This window comes from Schistocerca nitens, chromosome 9, assembly GCF_023898315.1.
Source record: "Schistocerca nitens isolate TAMUIC-IGC-003100 chromosome 9, iqSchNite1.1, whole genome shotgun sequence".
NCBI lineage: Eukaryota > Metazoa > Arthropoda > Insecta > Orthoptera > Acrididae > Schistocerca > Schistocerca nitens.
In genome coordinates, this window is record NC_064622.1 from 12,864,181 (window position 1) to 12,885,571 (window position 21,391).

At 40.9% G+C, this 21,391-nt stretch overlaps 1 protein-coding gene and 1 non-coding gene across 2 annotated transcripts in view; one reads left to right on the forward strand and one right to left on the reverse strand.

Annotated features, from left to right (window-relative positions):
* The first annotated feature begins 11,143 nt into the window (after positions 1-11,143).
* Positions 11,144-21,391, forward strand: part of LOC126203497 (cytochrome P450 4C1-like) — a 160,500-nt gene continuing 150,252 nt past the window's right edge. Inside the window, exon 1 of the mRNA XM_049937826.1 lies at positions 11,144-11,352. Coding sequence (XP_049793783.1) covers positions 11,144-11,352 — 209 coding nt within the window. The remainder of the gene's footprint in view (positions 11,353-21,391) is intronic.
* On the reverse strand, positions 16,176-16,250 carry Trnaa-cgc (transfer RNA alanine (anticodon CGC)). Its single transcript has one exon. It is a non-coding gene; the product is annotated as a tRNA-Ala (tRNA).

Consider the following 21,391-nt stretch of genomic DNA (forward strand, 5'->3'; position numbering starts at 1 on the left):
GCAGTCACTTGTGATGGCACAAGGACAAATATAAGTACTCATCGTTCATTGGGATGCAGTATTAATTTTCATCAAAACGTTTTTTCTTCTCAGTTCCTTCACCCAATTTCAAACCACAATGTTTACTGTGTTTTGGATATGTGTCATTTAGTGAAACTTGCTCGAAATGCATTAGCAGAAGTAGGCGTTATAGAGTCTACAAATGGCCATATTAAGTGGCAGTACTTAAAAGAACTAAATCAATTGCAAATTGAGGAAGGTATGGCATTTGCTAACAAGTTGTCAGGACAACATATTAATTATCTTAATAAAAAGATGAACGTCAGCTTAGCAGTTCAAACATTCAGTTCTAGTGTTGCAGATAGTATAGATATTTTGAGAAGAGCTGGCAATCCCAGATTCCATGGTAGTGAGGCTACAGTGGAGTTTTTGAGATTTATAGACAGAATTTTTGACGTCTTTAACTCCAGAAATCCTCTACCTTCAGGATATAAAGCCAGCCTGAAACTCAGCAATCAGGCATATTGGCTTGATATTTTTCATCAGACAGAATCTTATTTAAGAAGTTTAAAAGTAAATGGTGTTTCTCTCCTGCAGCACACAAGAAATACTTTTGTCTTTGGCATAATTTTGAACATGCATTCGATTAAAGCCATTGCACTTGAAATAATGACTAGGGAAAATTCTCCTCTGCAATTTTTATTGACATATAAGTTTTCCCAAGATCATATTGAACTCTTATTCTCATGTGTGAGATCTGGAGGGGGTTGGAATAACAACCCAAATTCATGTGTTCAATGGTACCTGTAGGAGTGTATGATTTCTGATCACAAAAGTGTCCTCTTGTAGATGATTCTTGTATGTTGTAGACGAAGTAGAAAAATGGTGCTCACTTATTGAAGTGGGTATCTGTTTTCCACATACAAGCAGAACATTTTGTACTACATTGCAGGGTTCGTTGCCCTCACAATTTCAAAGCACGTTACATGTAAAGACTGCCTCTACATTCTTAGGCCACCCGTTGTTTGTAATGACGCAACATATGCATTTCTTAGTACTGCAGAAAAGAGCTCATTCACAAAATTTGTAAGCCGAGGCAAGCTTATTGAAACAAGTAATGCTGCATACTCTGTGGTGGAGCACTCAGAAAAATTGTTTGAAATGTTTGTTGTCAATGGTGCAAAAGCATTTAATTAGTAAGATTGTCATGTGTGTTCTTAAAAAATTTGTGAACTATTCATTCCGTAAACTAGACCATGACTTCCATAATGAATGCGGAATTGAAGATTTGCGTGAGACACAGCTTGTACGTAAGATTGCATCCAGGTACATTCAGGTGTGGCTGAAAATATATGGGGAAAAGGTTTTCACTTGAGAAAATAGGTCACAATACAACTAGTGTAAGACCCCCAACTCAGTAAGATTATTTTATTCAGTAATGTGTAGTGTTGTGCCTTAAACATAGCAGTAGTGGTTAAAAATGTATGGAAATGACAAAAATAAATTTCGTGTTTCAATGTGATTTTGTGTTCTCATTTCAGTACCCTTGCTCATGCTTGAAATGTTTACAGTATTCATCATTTTACAAATGATAAAAAGTACATAGACATATGAAGGTGTTCCTTGGAACATTACAATCAGGGTAACTTTTAACTGATCATAGTATCATTGTACCAATTGTTATTCTTGTTTCAAATGGCTGGTGTTCCACCTGTTTGTACTATTTTGTACTAAATGTAACATTTTTATTACCTCTGTGATTCATTCAAATGTCTTTCCACCTCCCTAAAAGCTCTTAGGCTTGTGATTTTTCTTTAATTGCTTTGATTGTGAAGTGAGCTTCTGACAGTGATTTAAGGTGAACAAAGTCAGGTTGATACAAATATCTTGATATTTCAAAGTAAATATGGAAACTGAATCAACACTGTTTTTACTTCTTATTAACACCTGATTTCCTTTTGTTGAGATGTAAATTTATTCAGAACATTAGATATGGGAAAAATACTATGTTTTTTTAAGTCTAAAGTTACCCAGAATGACTGAGTAATTTTGTACCAGTATTAAAATTGAAATTTTACTCCAAGAGAGCGTCTCTAGTACAAATTTCCTCATTGCCAAGCACACCTTAGCAATACGGGTGAAATTTTGGTGTCTGTTGTGATGTAGATTGTGTGTGCAGTACTTTGAAAAAGACGGAAAAAAGTCCTGCAAAGCTACCCAGATTGACTGAACTGTTTATATACGTTAGTTCTCAGTTAAATATGCACTTTAAACTAACTGATTTTATCGCAATTTCCACGTTGGTACATGTGAATTAGTTCAGTAAAAAAGAGAAAAATTGTGGCAGTGTCACACGTAATTTTGGTTGTTTCATATGGTGCCTGACAATAATTAGCATATTGTTGTAGATATCCAAATTCACGTTTAAATAAAGCCCATTACGTTTTTTGCCGACGCCAAAGATGATGTCGCCACTGATAAGTGCATTACATATGTGAATAAAACTGTTCCTTACACCTGGGAAAAATATTGTTTCGCTTTTAGGTACTTTATATTTACGATACTACAGTAGACTTTAGTGTTCATGAGCGTAAAACGAAATTGGTAGTTCGTTGGTTTAATGTTAATCTAGTTAGTTTTATTATCGTCAAGAATGTAGATACTTTCGAACGAAAACGAGTGCTGCCTTTCTAACTAAAATATCACATACGGATTTTTGCCTTACTGCAATATGGCGGCGCTAACAGACGACGGCACGCTGTGACAGCCGAAGTTCGCCGTCCAGTTAGTATAGAGATCACTGCTCAAGTTTCTCTACGTAGGGGCAGTATGCACGCCAGTTATCCTGAGTTATCGTTTCAGAACCTGTAGTGATTGGGCCCTGCAGTATCTTCGTCATGCGAATATCTGCAATAATCTTTCTTTTTTTTTTGAGTTCAGTAGGATTTACGGCAAAGTTGTGTGGTGGAAGTCGCAGTACAGTGTGTCCATGAGCTTCAAGTATTTTATTGATTTCAAATACTTTCTCTTCCGACTTATGTTGTTTAATTAAATCAAACAGTTTTATTTTTCTCATTGACAAATCAGCTTCAACCTTACTTTTTAATAATCAGCCAATCATTTTCCTTTTATTTTAGGACCTTTTTGGAGCTTTGTTGCGCTACTTTTTGTGATATGAAGCGTTGTCCATAACAATAACGCAGTTGAGTGGCAGATTCGGCATTACTTTAGTCGATATTCAATTTTCGTAGTTCATTTGCCCACGGTAGTCACCTGTCGCACATCCGCCTTTATAAATTAACTGCACGTTGGGTAAAAATCTAATCTAATGTTGACTACAATAATTCTATTGCTCCCACTAACATTGTCCATAATGTCATCAACGCCAGGCCCCTGCCAGCATTTTCTATAAGTAATGTTATCCACCCACGTTCATTCAATATAAAAGCAGTTTCTGCTACCTCCCTTAATTTCCTCGCTTGGATCAGGTACTTACATCGCGAGTCAATTATATTCGTTGTTTCTACCAGAACCTTTCGCTTACTTAGTGATCTTTTCCAGGTAAATCTCATTTCACACGGTTCCTTGTATCAAACATCTTTCTGCCAAGAAGAATGGACTTTTTGCTTTACGGCAGTAAGTAATTTGCATAATGTCGACTCTGTTTTTTGATTTATGTAAAAGTCCTCCATCGTTTGTCGAATGGGCGATTTTGTGAAACTGTTTATAACGATAGGTTTCCTGCCAAAATTATTAGTTTTCCTTCGTGACGATTCCAGTGAACCGCGTGGTTTACTTTCGCGTTCCTTCCTTATGCGTCCTGTTGTGTGCAAGGCTGGCGTGTGCTTAAATTGCAGCCCTTTGATTGGGACTGATAATGTTAGCCAACAGTCCACCTTGTGTCGCCTCTTTAACAGACACTGTAATAACATTAAGAGACGATCGAACGCTCCTTACTCCGCAGATACCTTCTCTTCTTCGTATTCTGTACATTTTCTTGCAATTCAGGGCGATTATCCATCACTTCCAGATACCGAAGTATGTCAGTAAGTAAACAAAGTTAACTGAGTGACGCTGGCAGCTAAGATTCCACTGAGAGAAACGAGGTATTTCACTGCATGCGAATGTGCACCGCTAGACAGGTAACGGGCAAATGATTTTGGGTGCACCTGTAGGTCAGTGGCAGGGTTCCTCCTGGGAAGTCCACTTCCCCCACCAAAAGCGCTGCTCGCTCTTGAGTTTGCAGACAGACATCTGTAAGAGTAGTACTATAGTTCGTTGAATTGTTAAGATCAATGCTTGATTTCAGCTGTAAATGAGAGAAACTGTACCTGTCAACTCCATTTCATACAGTGTGCAATGACAGGTACTCGGCTTTTTGCGCCGAGTCACGTGACTTAGACACCGGTTTCAAGCGTTAATATCATGGGGGTAGAAAAAGGGGAAATGGCGCTATAGACTTACGCTGTACGTTGTTTTGAAGCCTGTGGGCGGGGCCTGCCGCCATCTTGGATCCCCCAAAACATTAGCAGACGAGTGTTTACAATTGCTTCTTGTTCGTTATTTCTGTCGTGTGCACGCGATATTTGTTTTATATAGTAAATGTTACACTATTTTAGTGAACAACACAGCATAAGGAACGCAACTTCAAACGTTTTTCTGGTCTTAAATGCGTATTCGATACAGTAATACGACACGAAAATATGAGGCTTCTGGCCTCAGTACTGCAATTCCTTTTTGTTTATACGTTTCGAATAACCGAGGAGAGAATTATGTGCTATGAAAAACGTGCTTTCGTAATCCATTTCTATTCACTTTCATTGTGTTTGTGTCGATAATTGATAAAGCCAGAACTCCAAAAGCAATGATTGATAGTTTAGAGGCACCGATTTGTATTCGTTGCATTTTCAAGTCAAATGCAAATTTTAAATGCTCAAGTTTGCAAGAAACTTACCTTATTTCCTTTGGTGTCCCATAGACGTATGCAGGGATGATATAAACAAGCCAGCTGTCATGTCAACAAAGCCAAAGTTTCGTTAAATTACGAAGGAAAAGAACTGAATTTAAGGTTCTCAGGCCCATTGTAGCTTACACATCTGCTTTTTTTTTTAAATTGTACCTACCAAGTGACATTCAGTGTGGCAAATAACAGCAATTCACAGGGGAACATGACAACACACTGATTAATGTAATGATCTAAGTAGCCTGGACTTAGATAGGGAACTTTGCTTTAACATATATGTAACCCTTTAAGTACTTATAATTTAACCACTGTAACAGGTGTTCCACACATTTTACTGAAGATTTAATTAACTACATGTAGTTACTTCACTCTTATATTAAATTATTGCATTTTAAAACATTAGTAAATCGTGAGTGTGATATTCCTGTTAGTAAACAAAGAAATTGCGAGAAAATGTGTGAAAAGTGCAAACAATTCAATGTTTACCGTAATAATATGTGCTTGGTGTGTCATATTGCCGGAAAAACAACCGAAATAAAGACTAAGGACATAGAAAAACGCTACAAAGACATTGCCTGCATAGCAACCACGTCCTGCAACAGTGATGTGAACGTGTTTCTCGATTCCGGTTATTGCTACAGTGAAAAGCGAGCTCACAAAGGAATAACATGTGTGGAATGTAAAACAATATTTCATTTTCAATGTGCAAATGCGAGTTCAAAATGGAAAATATGGTTATGTGCAAAATGTGATCAAAATGAATTGAATAGTAATCTTAAAAAGGACTGTAAAAACGAAATTATTATGGCGTTAATAGAAGAGATACATACATTAAAATACAAATTTGATGAACTTTCGTATATGATAACAGAAAATCGTAGTACAACTGGCACTGATAAAAGACTAGATCCTAGCACCCAAGCTTCAATTGAGGAAATTTCTTCTAGTTGTAAAAGATGCAAGAAAAATGTGAATAGTGGTGTGAAGTGCAACGAATGCTGCATACTATTTCACTTTAGATGTGGAAAAGTTGATCCATCCCTTATAGAAGACATGAAATTGTTGACAAACTGGAAATGGGAGGAATGTAGGACAAGACCTAGTGCTATAAGCCAACAGGAAGTTTACCATAAAGAATTAACAACAACAATGGACATGCCAAATAACGAAACACCGTCCCAGTCCACAGGGCAAACACATTTTCAGAAAAGCAGCACAGGATGGATTATGCCTCGAGTGACCCGTAAGGTAACGAACAACACAATAGTTATCTTAATCTATGTACAATCCCTGAACATGAGAATACATACTCAGCTCTAACTCATGTAAACAATGACAGTGATCATCAAGTGACAGTCCAAAGAAGACATACCCCAAACAAAACTGTGATAAAACAATCTCATCAAACAAACACAAAGGTACTATGAAAAAATAAACACTATAATAACCTAAAAGTTTTCTCAGACAGTTTTGGAAGAGGGTTAACTATAAAACTGAAAACAGATGATGCAGCAGGAAGGTTCAAAATTCAGGGACTAGTAAAACCAAATGCAAGATTAAGCCAAGTTGTTGACAGTATTGAAGAAGAATGCAAGAACCTATCATCAAACGACTATGCAGTAATTATAGGAGGGGCTAATGATGTGTATCAAGTTGCAGCAACAAAAGCACTGAAAGAGTCATTGGGTAAGCTAACACATACCAATGTAATAGTGGCTAAAATACCTCACCGTTATGATCTAATAGAACAATCATGTGTGAACAACGAAATTAAAAAAGCAAATAACCTCTATGATTCAGTATGTAAACATTTCAAAAATGTAACAGTGATTGACATGAATGATATTTCAGATCGCTGCCACACCACAATTGTGCCCCTTAGCAAACTGTGTCACTGTAACAGAGCTTGTCATACAAGCCATGGTCAGCATCTAAATGGATTAGGAAAGTCACTTCTAAGCAAAAAATACTTGGGATTGTAAGAGAAAAATTAAGCTCTGCTAATGAAACAATTTATAGGCTTCAGTTCACAGATATGGTACAGGGAAACTCCCAGTAGTGACGAATTCTAACACAAGTTGGATTTGGTCACAACAGTTCGCAAGGGACAGTAAAGATAATGCAACAGAAAAAGCAACAAGTATTCCTCCAGAAACAAAACAGATTTAATGTTATTTCATGTTAATGTACAATCCCTAAGACATAAAGTTAATGAGTTACAGTACTTGGCAGACAAAATTAACTGTAGCATACTGTGTATTAATGAGCATTGGTTGCATAACTCAGAAATAGATATGCGTGTACCTTATGGCTACATATTAGCCACAAAATATTGTAGAACAAATATTGCACATGGTGGAGTTGCAATCTACATGAAAGAAAACTTAAATCTGCAGCATTCAGTGATAGACCTACACAAACATTCCATTGAAGGTGTATTTGAAGTAGCAGCCATAGTACTGCATACCCAAAAAATTATCATTGCTACTGTGTACCGTACACCAGCCTCCGATGAGGAAGTTCTTATAGAAAAACTAATTTCACTAATCAAATTATTCACTAAACACAAAAATCACAAAATTTTTATGGCAGGTGACTTCAATATAGATATAAGGGAAAGTAGAAAAAATGTAAATGACATGGTTAACAGCCTAAAGGCACTAAACTGCTACTGTATAAATGAAAAACCTACTAGACTAGATGCATGCCTTGACAATGTAATTAGTAATGTAAATCAGGATCAATTAAAGCATGATGTGATTAAGTTAGAGTTATCTGATCATGACGTGATATGGGTCAGAATGGGCAGTATGAACACAGAGAGAACTAAACAGTTAGTCACTTTCAGAATACTAAAAGAGAGCAATATTGTATAATTGAAACATGAAGTGAAGGTGGTGGATTGGCGAAACACACTACACAATATAAAAAATCTTGATGAATGTTTATCTATGTTTTTATGTATCATTAAAAATTCAGTAGATATCCACTGTCCACTTATCACAAAAAGATGCACCCCTAACAACAGAAAAAAAGCTCAGCACTCTAACAAGTGGTACACTCCAGAGCTCAAGCAAAGGAGGACACTGCTACTTATACTAAAAAATAATAGTGACAAAATGAAGAAGCCAGGAGACACTATGTGATCCTTAAGAAGTTGTACAAATATGAAATAAAATCAGCTAAATGTAAAGTAAATGATGAATATATTGCAGGCTCAAAAAATGCCTGTCAAGCACCTTGGAATATAATAAAAAGTGAAATTAATATGAGCAAACAGGAAGCCACAGTGCCTATAGATTGCAACATCCTTAACGAATATTTTATAAATTGTGCCAGCTCTTCTTCTTCTTCTTCTTCTTTTGGTAAAAATAATTCTGATAATACTTCAGCTGCTGTAACCCTTCTTAAACAACAAGCACCAGTAACCAAGAAATTCTCTTGGTCAAAAATCACCTCCGGCCACATCATAAAATCCATAAAGAAACTTAAAAACTCAGAAACAGAGGACTATTACGGGCTTAGTAACAGTATTGTTAAACACATAGCCACTGCAATCTTAATGCCACTAACATATCTGACGAATCCATACTTGAAGAAGGAATATTCCCTGAATGCCTGAAAATGACAGTTACACTCCCAATCTATAAGAAAGGTGACAGAAAAATGCCAAACAATTATAGACCTATATCAATAGTTCCCATTACATCAAAAGTAATTGAAAACTGCATACATATCCAAATTTACAATTATTTTGAAAGTAATAAATTATTGAGTAAGAACCAGTTTGGCTTCCGATCTGAACTATCGACAACTAAAGCAGTTGAATGCCTCCTTAGTAATATATATGAAGGATATGAAAACAAGAAACTCACTTGTGCTACACTGTTAGATTTAACAAAGGCCTTCGACTCAGTCACACATGAAATAATGATAAAAAACTAGAACATTATGGTATTGTAGATAAACCATTACAATTTTTTCAATCATACTTAAGCAATACGGTAGAATTAGTAAAAACAAACTATCAAAAGTCAACACCCACGAAAGTAAAGAGAGGAATTCCACAAGGCTCAGTGCTTGGCCCTTTCCTGTTCATTGTTTACATCAGTGACTTCTTAAATTATATGCCACACAACAATGTACTGTATGCTGATGATATGACACTAGTAACAGATGGAGAATATATGCAAGATGTCATAGAATACAACACAGTAGTAACTGAAATGAGCAGTGACTGGTGCAGAGCCAACCTTTTATCAATAAACAAATTGAAAACTGAAGAAATTTACTTCACCCTGAGACCAATTGAACATAATACAAAAAATGTCAAGTTACTAGGTTTACATATAGATCAAAATCTTACATAGGACAGACACCCAAATTATCTATGTGGCAAACTTGCTCGAAGTCTCTTTCTATTACACAAGCTGAGACACTTTATCAGTAAAAATCTGCTAATCTCCACGTACTTTGCTTTTTTCCATTCACAACTGCAGTACGGGGTACTTCTTTGGGGCAAGTCAGTGGGTTCAAGTACCATTTTCAAGGGGCAGATGAAAACAGTCAGGTGCATTTTAGGACTAGCACCAAGACAAAGTTGCAAAAATCATTTTAAAGAACTAAAGATAATGACACTACCTAGTATATACATTTATAATTGTTTAATATATGCTAATGAGAACATAAAGAACTTTAATTTAAGATCTGAAGTGCATGTTCATAATACTCGAAATAATAGTAACATAGACCTACCATACACAAGGCTGACATTAACAGCCGGCCGCGGTGGTCTCGCGGTTCTAGGCGCGCAGTCAGGAACCGTGCGACTGCTACGGTCGCAGGTTCGAATCCTGCCTCGGGCATGGATGTGTGTGATGTCCTTAGGTTAGTTAGGTTTAAGTAGTTCTAAGTTCTAGGGGACTAATGACCACAGCAGTTGAGTCCCATAGTGCTCAGAGCCATTTTTTTGACATTAACACAAAAGAGCCATAAACACTTTGGCTTGAAATTTTATAACAAACTCCCAAAGGCTGTGAGCGAACTACCAATGAATAAGTTTAAGCAAACAATAGAAGTGTGACTCCAAAGTACGCCATTTTACTCACTTGATGAGTTTCAAAACAGTGACACAAAAGAGATATGCTAAATGAAACAAAAAACTGCCATAAGAATTATACCTATGTGTTTGTGACAGTAAGGTACCAGCAAAGACTTTTTACATGGATACGTAAGATGTACCATAAATATATCTTGATACTATTGTATAATTAACTGTTATTATTTATTATTATTATTATTACTATTACTATTGTGAATGAATAATTGTTGTATTATAAATATTACTTTGGCATGCATATCTGCTTGCCCTGCACAGGCACAATTATGTACAATAATAATTATTGTAATTCAAACAAAATGTATTGAACACACTGACGATGCCAATTGTATGGAAAACATACTGAAAGGCAAATAAAGATTCTATTCTATTCTATTCCAGGATATTTCTTGGCAGGACTTTTCAGTTGCTTGGGAATAACCAAACAATGAAAACCAAGTGTATTGCTCACCTCCAGAGAGTTCTTCACGTTGGAGTGATAAGAAGTCTAAAGTCAAATCACAGAAATAAAACCATACTGTAAAACTTTACAGTGCATCAGAATTTCAAGTATATGCATAAGAAAATAGCTCTTAAATAAGTCCACTTACGAATGATGTGGTTTGTATAAACTTTAGACTAAAATCAGAACGATTAATACACCCGTAAGCGACGCAAGCCGGCATTTTTTTATCAAAACACTTCACGACTACACGGAATGAAACCACCAGAAGCGAATGTTTTGGTGTAGCTAACGTGGCGGATCTTCACTTGGGTCTGCTTCAAGTTTGTGACGTCATGACAACTCCTCTTATTTTTACCTCCACGGATAATACGGCAGAGATAGGGACATGCGCGGTCAATGTTATATATGGTCTTTGACATGGACGCTTTACGAGAATTCGGCTGTTTTTCTCGTGACACTCGACAGAGACAAGTTGCCAGCCACAGGTGGCAGCAGCTGTTTGTGCTGCGGCCCCCTCCACGCAACGAGGCCTCCGCTCTGGCTGAGCAGGGCGCAGCGCGGGACAGGCCAGTGTCGGCCAGACCGACCTGCCGGCGGACGTGGGGACTGAAGAAGGATGTGGCCGCTGCCAGCCGTAGCCGCGGCCTGCGTGTGCGCGCTCGCGGCCGCGGCGCTGTGGTTGCTGCGCCGGCCGCTGCGGCGCTGGCGGCGCCTCGTCGCCTTCTCCGCGCAGCTGGCGGGCCCTGCGCTGCCGCGGCTCTCTCTGGGCGAGGACACGCTGGCGGCGTTCGCGGACGCCTGCCGCCGCTACGGCACGCCCTGCAGGTGGGTGGCTGCCTGGCGCGTGCCCGCTACCGAGTAAACATCCGCGAGTCGCTTGCAGAGGTGGCTCCCGCAACTTCTTCCTACTTCCACAAGTACCTTCCGCCAGACGGTTTCTCGCACCTTGCTGCAAGTACCTGTCAGCTGGTGGAAGTTTCTCTCAAACTTGCAGAAGTTATGTGTGTTCGATAGGCACAAAGGCAGATGAAGCCCAACAATTTTACCACGGGAACCCATAAACGTATATACCTGGGCACAGCCAGCCAAGGAATTGAGAAAAAAATTAGCCGCTTACTTTGTTCCGCCAGAACAAAAAGTAGAATGGCAGTACAGAGTCTTTAAATTTTAGCTGCTTTTTAATCTCGGCGTAAACATAAATGAACTGCATTCGTAATAAATAATGTTTGCATTTTTAAGAGTAGTTAAAAGGTGGTCTCTTGGTGATCTAGATCAGGGGTCTCCAAACTACAGCCCGCGGGCCGAAACCGGCCCGTGAGGGCCGGCAAACCGGCCCGCGTTAGCTGGCCGGACATCCCTGGAGTCCGGCCCGCCAAATATTTGAGGTGGCACCTATACTGCCATCAATTGAGTTTCGAGGCCTATCGCGACCAATACACCGCGACATTGGCTCTGCTATTCGCTACAAGACTACATAACTAAACTTATTCTTACGCAGCTTGAAATAACAATGCGTTGACATACTCCACCTCTGTTACGTCTTGCAGTAATGGTGTTCCTAATAATGATTTTGAGATTTCGTTAACTTTGTAGGACGCTTTCGTGAACAATGTGCAGTGACACACTTTTTTGTCGGTGAAATTCGCCAGAATAAAATACGCCTGAATTTCGGTCAGGTACGTCCACCAATCAAAATTATGTAATTAAATAAAAATCATAGTTCGTTCCAGCGCTAGCTATTCCCACAACCTTAGATTTTTGCGATTTCATCTTTCCTTTAGCCTTACATTACGGTGATCGTGGAGTGCTAGGGTGCTTTAATCGCATTGGTAGACCTTGGCCCTTATGACTTCGTGGAGGAGTCAATGTGGCCCGCGGACTAAAAAGTTTGGAGACCCCTGATCTAGATTAAAGCACCTTTCTATCCTGATGTCGAATATTTTATTGTACAATGGAGAAGAGATTTCTCGAAAATAGCGTACCACATTCTCGTAAAGTTCTCGATCTGCACCAAGTCCTCGGATTTTAATATTTTCAGTAGTGTTTCTTGATAAATATGTACACCTCTCTGTATCCATTTCTTCGCCCAAACATTTCTTTTTCTTCTTGACTTCTTTTATTTTCGTCATTATTCTTCTTCAATAATGGTAATGCAGCAACGATGGCGGCTGTCCTGGTCTTTAACACGACAATGTAAAAATACACTTGGCGAACTCACGACGCGTCTTATGTGGAAACACTTCTGCAAGTAGTTACAAGGTCCTGAACTTAACTTGTCGAGATGAGTTGCAGAAGTGAATTTGCGCAAGTTTTTGCTCTTGTGTAAACACATCAGTAAGTGCTTCCACAAGTCACTTCCTAGTGGACACGTGCCTTAACACGCGCATCTACATCTACATCGATACTCTACAAATCACATTTAAGTACCTGGCAGAGGGTTCATCGAACCAGCTTCACAATTCTCTATTATTCCAATTTCGTATAGCGCGCGGAAAGAATGAACACGTACATCTTTCCGTGCGAGCTCTGATTTCCGTTATATTATCATGGTGATCGTTCCGCCCTATGTAGGTCGGTGTCAACAAAATATTTTTGAATTCGGAGGAGAAAGTTGGTGATTGGAATTTCGTGAGAAGATTCCGTCGCAACGAAAAACGCCTTTCATTTAACGATTTCCAGCCCAAATCCTGTATCATTTCTGTGACACTGTCTCCCATATTTCGCGATAATACAAAACGTGCTGCCTTTCTTTGAGCTCTTTCAGTGTACTCCGTCAGTCCTACCTGGTAAGGATCCCACACCGCGCAGCAGTATTCTAAAAGAGGACGGACAAGCGTAGCGTAGGCAGTCTCCTTAGTAGGTCTGTTACATTTTCTAAGTGTCCTGCCAATAAAACGCAGCCTTTGGTCAGCCTTCCCCACAACATTTTCTACGTGTTCTTTCCAATTTAAGTTGTTCGTAATTGTAATACCTAGGTATTTAGTTGAATTTACGGCTTTTAGATTAGACTGATTTATCGTGTAACCGAAGTTTAACGAGTTCCTTTTAGCACTCACGTGGATGACCTCACACTTTTCGTTATTTAGGGTCAACTGCCACTTTTCGCACAATTCAGGTATTTTTTCTAAATCGTTTTGCAATTTGTTTTGATCTTCTGATGACTTTATTTGTCGATAAACCACAGCGTCATCTGCAAACAACCGAAGACGGCTGCTCAGATTGTCTCCCAAATCGTTTGTATAGATAAGGAACAGCAAAGGGCCTGTAACACTTCCTTGGGGAACGCCTGAAATCACTTCTGTTTTACTCGATGACTTTCCGTCATCTCGGTGGTTACGTGAGCTCCCATAGCCTGTCCCTTCCTTAACTTGAAGGGATACCGAACGAGTTGCGACTGCGTCCACGGACGCATTATTAGCCGTGTCCAGTGTACTTCAGTTGTAATTCGCTTGCACAGCTGACGATAAACAAACTGAGACTTGTGTCCGGCCTTCGACGTGCGAATGCGGCTCCACCTTTAGTCGAGACATACATATTTCTGCCATTTTTGCATGCCGCTCAGTACAAAGACAGGCTGACCTTTAAAGCCAACCACGACACTTCATGGACAAATGAATCTGTCTGTAACTATACAGAACAACTTCGGTCTTTGAAATAAGTTTTCGCAAACTGTTAATGAAAATAGAACACCTGGAGAACATGTTTCGTGAATTGTATCGAAAACTTCACCAACTCTACGGCTATAAATTCATCGTGGAAGACTGTAGCGCGTTTAAAATCTGGCTTGGCAGTCTACTGTCTAGCTCTCCAGCGCCCCTTCCACTATTTACTAATTTAACAGCGCGGTGTTTCCTAGTATTTGCCATTGTCTCACGAAGAATCGAGTTATTAATTCATAAAACTATATTTAACAACAACCACAATGCGCATGATGTTTTTCGGGTGCACTCCTGCAGCCGAGGCTTTTGATTGAATTCAGTAATGCAGGTGGGTCTATTCAGTTCCAGACCCAAACTGAGACGCTGCCAGAGGTTTCTGTAATAATGTTATATCTTGTTTCGTCCCACAGCGCTATGGTCAGAGTAGGATGTGAACTGCGTCACGGGAATTCGTCTTCTGGACTTGGCAGTAAGTTGCTGCATTTGTCCTACAAATTATTACCCTACTCAATGTCTACTCGCAAGACATATCCTACATTAAAATAATCTGCCACAGTTCAGAAATATAATTAATCTAATTCAGCTTGACTCAACCATTCAAACCCTACAAATAGGTAGAAACTTGCATGGTGAATCCGTATCAATTGTTAACATCCATGCACAGGATTTAACTTGAATCAGGGCATGTTCTGTAGTACAACTCACCCGTTCGCGGGTTATTTGCCTTTGTCACAAAGTACACCGCGAATCTCGTTCTCGAAGAACAGCAGTTCGACATCGGTTAAAAGCTCGAATACGACACGTGTCGTTTTGAACATCACATCCCACGGCAACCCAAGCACGGTGTAGTAGAAGACAGAATCCAGTCTGTAGATTCCCAGGCACATACACTATCGAACTGTTCAGATACACCTGCAAGGAGGTGTGCGTACGTGCCATGTAAGACCCCGTATATTCCTCTACGTTACAGGTATTAAACTCCTGCTAAACACACATACTCACACCATGCGCTCTTATTCTGCATCTGCTATGGAATCGTACAAGATACGTCAGTAGCGTGGTTTCGTCGAGTTTCACCGTGGAAGAAAATCAACGGCCAGAAACGTCTTTCTTCGTGGCTCCAGAAATATGGAAAACTAATGGCAAGAGACTGGGACTATGTGGAGCATGTGTAAGGGCCTTCCAGCGAGACTTGTGCAGGCTGTTGTGGGCTGGCCAACACGTTTCGAGTGTGCTGCAGGAGTTTCCACGGGACGTCTCACACACCCTCCGTACAGTTCCGATCCCTCCCCAGTGTTTCCCATATTTCTGGAGCCATGAAGAAAGACATTTGTGGCCGTGGATTTGATTCGGACGAAGAGGTACATGCTTTGGTACGATCACAGCTCCGTAGGCAACCGCAAACATTTATCTTCGAAGCCACTGACTGTCTTGTCTCACAGTATTAACAGTTACGGCTATTACTTGCGAAATAACAACGAGCTTGCGCACTTTTTTTATCTAGCTGTCTCGTTTCCATTTCACTGCCCCTTACATGTCGTTCTATACCTACTACTGCACTTGCTTTTCCTCAGTCATTACTCGAAAATCAAACCATCAGTCAAGCACATTCTAAGTATCCAGAATGAGATTTTCACTCTGCAGCGGAGTGTGCGCTGATATGAAACTTCCTGGCAGATTAAACCTGTGTGCCCGACCGAGACTCGAACTCGGGACCTTTGCCTTTCACGGGCAAGTGCTCTACCATCTGAGCTACCGAAGCACGACTCACGCCCGGTACTCATAGCTTTACTTCTGCCAGTACCTCGTCTCCTACCTTCCAAACTTAACAGAAGCTCTTCTGCGAACCTTGCAGAACGAGCACTCCTGAAAGAAAGGATATTGCGGAGACATGACTTAGCCGCAGCCTGGGGGACGTTTCCAGAATGAGATTTTCACTCTGCAGCGGAGTGTGCGCTGATATGAAATTTCCTGGCAGATTAAAACTGTGTGCCGGACCGAGACTCGAACTCGGGACCTTTGCCTTGCGCGGGCAAGTGCTCTACCAACTGAGCTACCCAAGCACGACTCACGCCCCGCCCTCACAGCTTTACTTCTGCCAGTACCTCGTCTCCTACCTTTAATCTGCCAGGAAGTCTCATATCAGCGCACACTCCACTGCAGAGTGAAAATCTCATTCTGGAAACATCCCCCAGGCTGTGGCTAAGCCATGTCTGCGCAATATCCTTTCTTTCAGGAGTGCTAGTTCTGCAAGGTTCGCAGGAGAGCTTCTGTTAAGTTTGGAAGGTAGGAGAGGAGGTACTGGCAGAAGTAGGGTTGTGGGGACGGGGCGTGAGTCGTGCTTGGGTAGATCAGTTGGTAGAGCACTTGCCCGCAAAAGGCAAAGGTCCCGAGTTCGAGTCTCGGTCGGGCACACAGTTTTAATCTGCCAGGAAGTTTCACATTCTAAGTAATTTTTTGTTTTGGTGGACATGTTTGAATTGCTGCTTGCGTTAGAGCTCTTCTGCAGTCAGCCACTGCCAGTTACATGAGCATGAGAAACACACACACACACACACACACACACACACACAATGTCTCCAGTGCTTACACTCAGACACTACCTGCAGTCAGTCCATCTGTTGGCACGTGACTGACAGCCTCATCATCGGATGTGACGATAACATCGTCACCCGGGACCATCTGACTGACTTCTGTAACAATACACCTCATGTAAATAAAAACGTTCTAGAACATTTTCGAATACACTCAAAAGTATTTCAGTTCTCTTGGTCCACACTGCGTCACTCTTCTGGCTGCCACTTAGCTAGCTGTGTCATCAGTGTTGTGGCCACTACTGTGCTTCACTATGTCAATGATAAAGTAACCACGAAACGATCCTCGGTTATATGCCAACCACTGGTGAGGTAATGGTGCAGGTGCGACGATATGTGGCGAAGTCGGTGCATCTGCTTCACTCAAGTGAAAGTTGTCAGCGTGCGGTGACGTGGTATGAATGTAGCTGACATATATAATATTATTCTTTTTTAAAAAAAAAAATTATTCGTCATTAAATTTAATAAGGGCAGGGTTATTTTTCTTCTCCTTCAAAAGGCTTAGACCTGCACAGTCATATTGTTCTACACTACTGGCCATTAAAATTGCTACACCAAGAAGAAATGCAGATGATAAACGGGTATTCACTGGACAAACATATTATACTAGAACTGACATGTGATTACATTTTCACGCAATTTGGGTGCATAGATTCTGAGAAATCAGTACCCAGAACAACCACCTCTAGCTGTAAAAACGACCTTGATACGCCTGGGCATTGAGTCAAACAGAGCTTGGATGGCGTGTACGGGTACAGCTGCCCATGCAGCTTCAACGCGATGCCACAGTTCATCAAGAGTAGTGACTGACGTATTGTGATGAGCCAGTTGCTCGGCCAGTATTGACCAGACGTTTTCAATTGGTGAGAGATCTGGAGAATGTGCTGGCTAGGGTAGCAGTCCAACATTTTGTGTATCCAGAAAGGCCCGTACAGAACCTGCAACATACGGTCGTGCATTATCCTGCTGAAATGTAGAGTTTCGCACGGATCGAATGAAGGGTAGAGCCACGGGTCGTAACACATGTGAAATGTAACGTCCACTGTTCAAAGTGCCGTCAATGTGAACAAGAGCTGACCGAGACGTGTAACCAATGGCACCCCATACCATCACACCTGGTGATACGCCAGTATGCCGATGACGAATACACGCTTCCAATGTACCTTCACCGCGATGTCGCCAAACACGGATGCGACCATTATGATGCTGTACACAGAACCTGGATTCATCCGAAAAAGTGACGTTTTGCCATTCGTGCACCCAGGTTCGTCGTTGAGTACACCATTGTAGGCGGTCCTGTCTGTGATGCAGCGTCAAGGGTAACCGCAGCCACGGTCTCCGCGCTGATAGCCCGTGCTGCCGCAAATGTCGTCGAACTCTTCGTGCAGATGGTTGTTGTGTTGAAAACGTCCCCATCTGTTGACTCAGGGATCGAGACGTTCCTACACGATCCGTTACAGCCGTGCGGATAAGATGCCTGTCATCTCGACTGCTAGTGATACGAGGCCGTCGGGATCCAGCACTGCGTTCCGTATTACCCTTCTGAACCCACCGATTCCATATTCTGCTAATAGTCATTTGATCTCGACCAACGCGAGCAGCAATGTCGCGATACGATAAACCGCAATCGAGATAGGCTACAATCCGACCTTTATCAAGGAAATGTGATGGTACGCATTTCTCCTCCTTACACGAGGCATCACGACAACGTTTCACCAGGCAAAACCGGTCAATTGCTGTTTGTGTATGAGAAATCGGTTGGAAACTTTCCTCATGTCAGCACGTTGTAGGTGTCGTCACTGGCGCCAACCTTTTGTGAATGCTCTGAAAAGCTAATCATTTGCATATCACAGCATCTTCTTCCTGTCGGTTAAATTTCTTCGTGGTGTAGCAATTTTAACGGCCAGTAGTGTAGATTCCGTGCTGGGGTGTTTCTGTATACGGCCGCATCCAAGTTACGTGCTCACTACCATTTTCAAAAACAGTTGTATCTTTACGATCAAAGATCGTGCGGCTTATTCCCATATTTGTGTAAGTTATTTCCGGATCATTCCAGTGTATTCTGTGGTAATTATGTGTCAACCATACTGAAATATTCGCATCTTGATAAATTTAACATCTCTGAGTGGATTCTGCGGTGCTACATTTGTGCTGAAAGTTGCTGAAAGCAATGAACTCTATATTCTTGACCATCAAGTGACCATGTTCATCATGAAACCGTTGGGTATCGATGATAATATGTACGAAATTGAGATACCATTGTTAAATGCTTTAGATGTGATGTTGTTGTTGTTGTTGTGGTCTTCAGTCCTGAGACTGGTTTGATGCAGCTCTCCATGCTACTCTATCCTGTGCAAGCTTCTTCATCTCCCAGTACCTACTGCAACCTACATCCTTCTGAATCTGCTTAGTGTATTCATCTCTTGGTCTCCCTCTACGATTTTTACCCTCCACGCTGCACTCCAATGCTAAAATTGTGATCCCTTGATGCCTCAGAACATGTCCTACCAACCGGCCCCTTCTTCTTGTCAAATTGCGCCACAAATTCCTCTTCTCCACAATTCTATTCAATACCTCCTAATTAATTATGTGATCTACCCATCTAATCTTCAGCATTCTTCTGTAGCACCACATTTCAAAAGCTTCTATTCACTTGTTGTCCAAACTATTTATCGTCCACATTTCACTTCCATACATGGCTACACTCCATACAAATACTTTCAGAAACGAGCTGCTGACACTTAAATCTATACTCGATGTTAACAAATTTCTCTTCTTCAGAAACGCTTTCGTTGCCATTGCCAGTCTACATTTTATATCCTCTCTACTTCGACCATCATCAGTTATTTTTCTCCCCAAATAGCAAAACTCCTTTACTACCTTAAGTGTCTACCGTAACTGCTCTTCCAGGTCCTTTGCTGTCTCTGACAGAATGACAATGTCATCTGCGAACCTCAACGTTTTTATTTCTTCTCCGTGGATTTTAATACCTACTCCGAATTTTTCTTTTGTTTCTTTTACTGCTTGCTCAATATACAGATTGAATAACATCAGGGAGAGGCTACAACCCTGTCTCACTCCCTTCCCAACTACTGCTTCCCTTTCATGCCCCTCGACTGTTGTAACTGCCATTTGGTTTCTGTACAAATTGTAAATAGGCTTTCGCTCCCTGTATTTTACCCCTGCCATCTTTAGAATTTGAAAGAGAGTATTCCAGTCAACATTGTCGAAAGCTTTCTGTAAGTCTACAAATGCTAGAAACGTAGGTTTGCCTTTCCTTAATCTATTTTCTAAGATAAGTCGTAGGGTCAGTATTGCCTCACGTGTTCCGACATTTCTGCGAAATGTGATACTACATCCATTCATTTATATGGTCTCTGTACAGCTGTCGTTAGCACTGAATAATTGGCCACACGGTCATAATGCATAAGCTGCTGTGTCTACGGAAATTTTTTTGAAGATGAATTCTATACAAACATCAATAGGGCCCATATTTACAGATATATTCTGGTTTGAGGAATCCATTACTACAATGGGCGCAACATCCCTCAATTCTGCCGGGCTAATTATGCAAGCACCTTCTTCATTATGTTCGTAGTGTGACGTGCAAAACATTACCTACATATCAAACAGCATGTTGTTCACATTATTGTTGCAGTGCTGCTGTAAATTATCACATAGATAGAAGTCTGAATTAAGGTAAAACTTGGCGTTTGTCGGTTTACAATGCAAGTTAGCGTGAATTATGTTTCAGATTCTCTTTCTACTCGGTTTGCGATGCGAGTATGATGAAGCAGGATATTTCTAGTTGAACTGAAGTTTTAATTGTCCACGTTTATCGAGTAGCGTTTGGTAATACAGGAAAGTCAGACGGTTGCCATTACGATAAGCTCAGCGACAATTGGAGTCCAGAGCTTTAAAAGCTCTGAACGTTCCTCATCGGTTACCGAAACGTGGGGCATGTTAGGCATCAAGCACAACCTTCTTGTCTTCAGGTGCAGCTACTCGTTAAATTGCCATCTGTTGCGCTTCTTACTAGAATGGAAACTTGTTTTACCTTGATGAGGACACATTTCATGCTCTCGGAATACACCATCAGCAGTTTGAGTGATGTACAGGCATTAAATCGTTTCCATCTGGTCACTGGTCCGCCTTCTGAGTTGTCGGCTATCCATCCTGCACGTCCCGAGCTGTTCGTGTCGGGTGCCGACGCGTGTGCCTTCTGAACCAACCAGGCGACGCACGCAGCGCGCACGTGGCGCTCCAGGCGTGGCCACAACACCGGCTCAGCTGGAGCTGGAGCGTGCCGCACTGCTCGCCGGGACCACCTCGCTCACAGAGTTAGTTTAATCCAGGCACAGTTGCCGAGGCACAGGCAGTGTTTGCCAAAAGTCTGGAGTTATCACTTAGTTATTCTGGTCACGTAAATAGGTTCCTGGGGACAGCGAGTGACGAGTAAATCAAATGTAGTGGCCTCTGCAGGTGCAGTTTTCCGTAAGATATATCGGACACTGTGGCCAATTTTCTGACATGTGCAAATAGTTTTTAACGTTTATAGCTGCCAAATAATCAAACCTTTTATTACATGGAGGCATATACTTTTACTGTGGC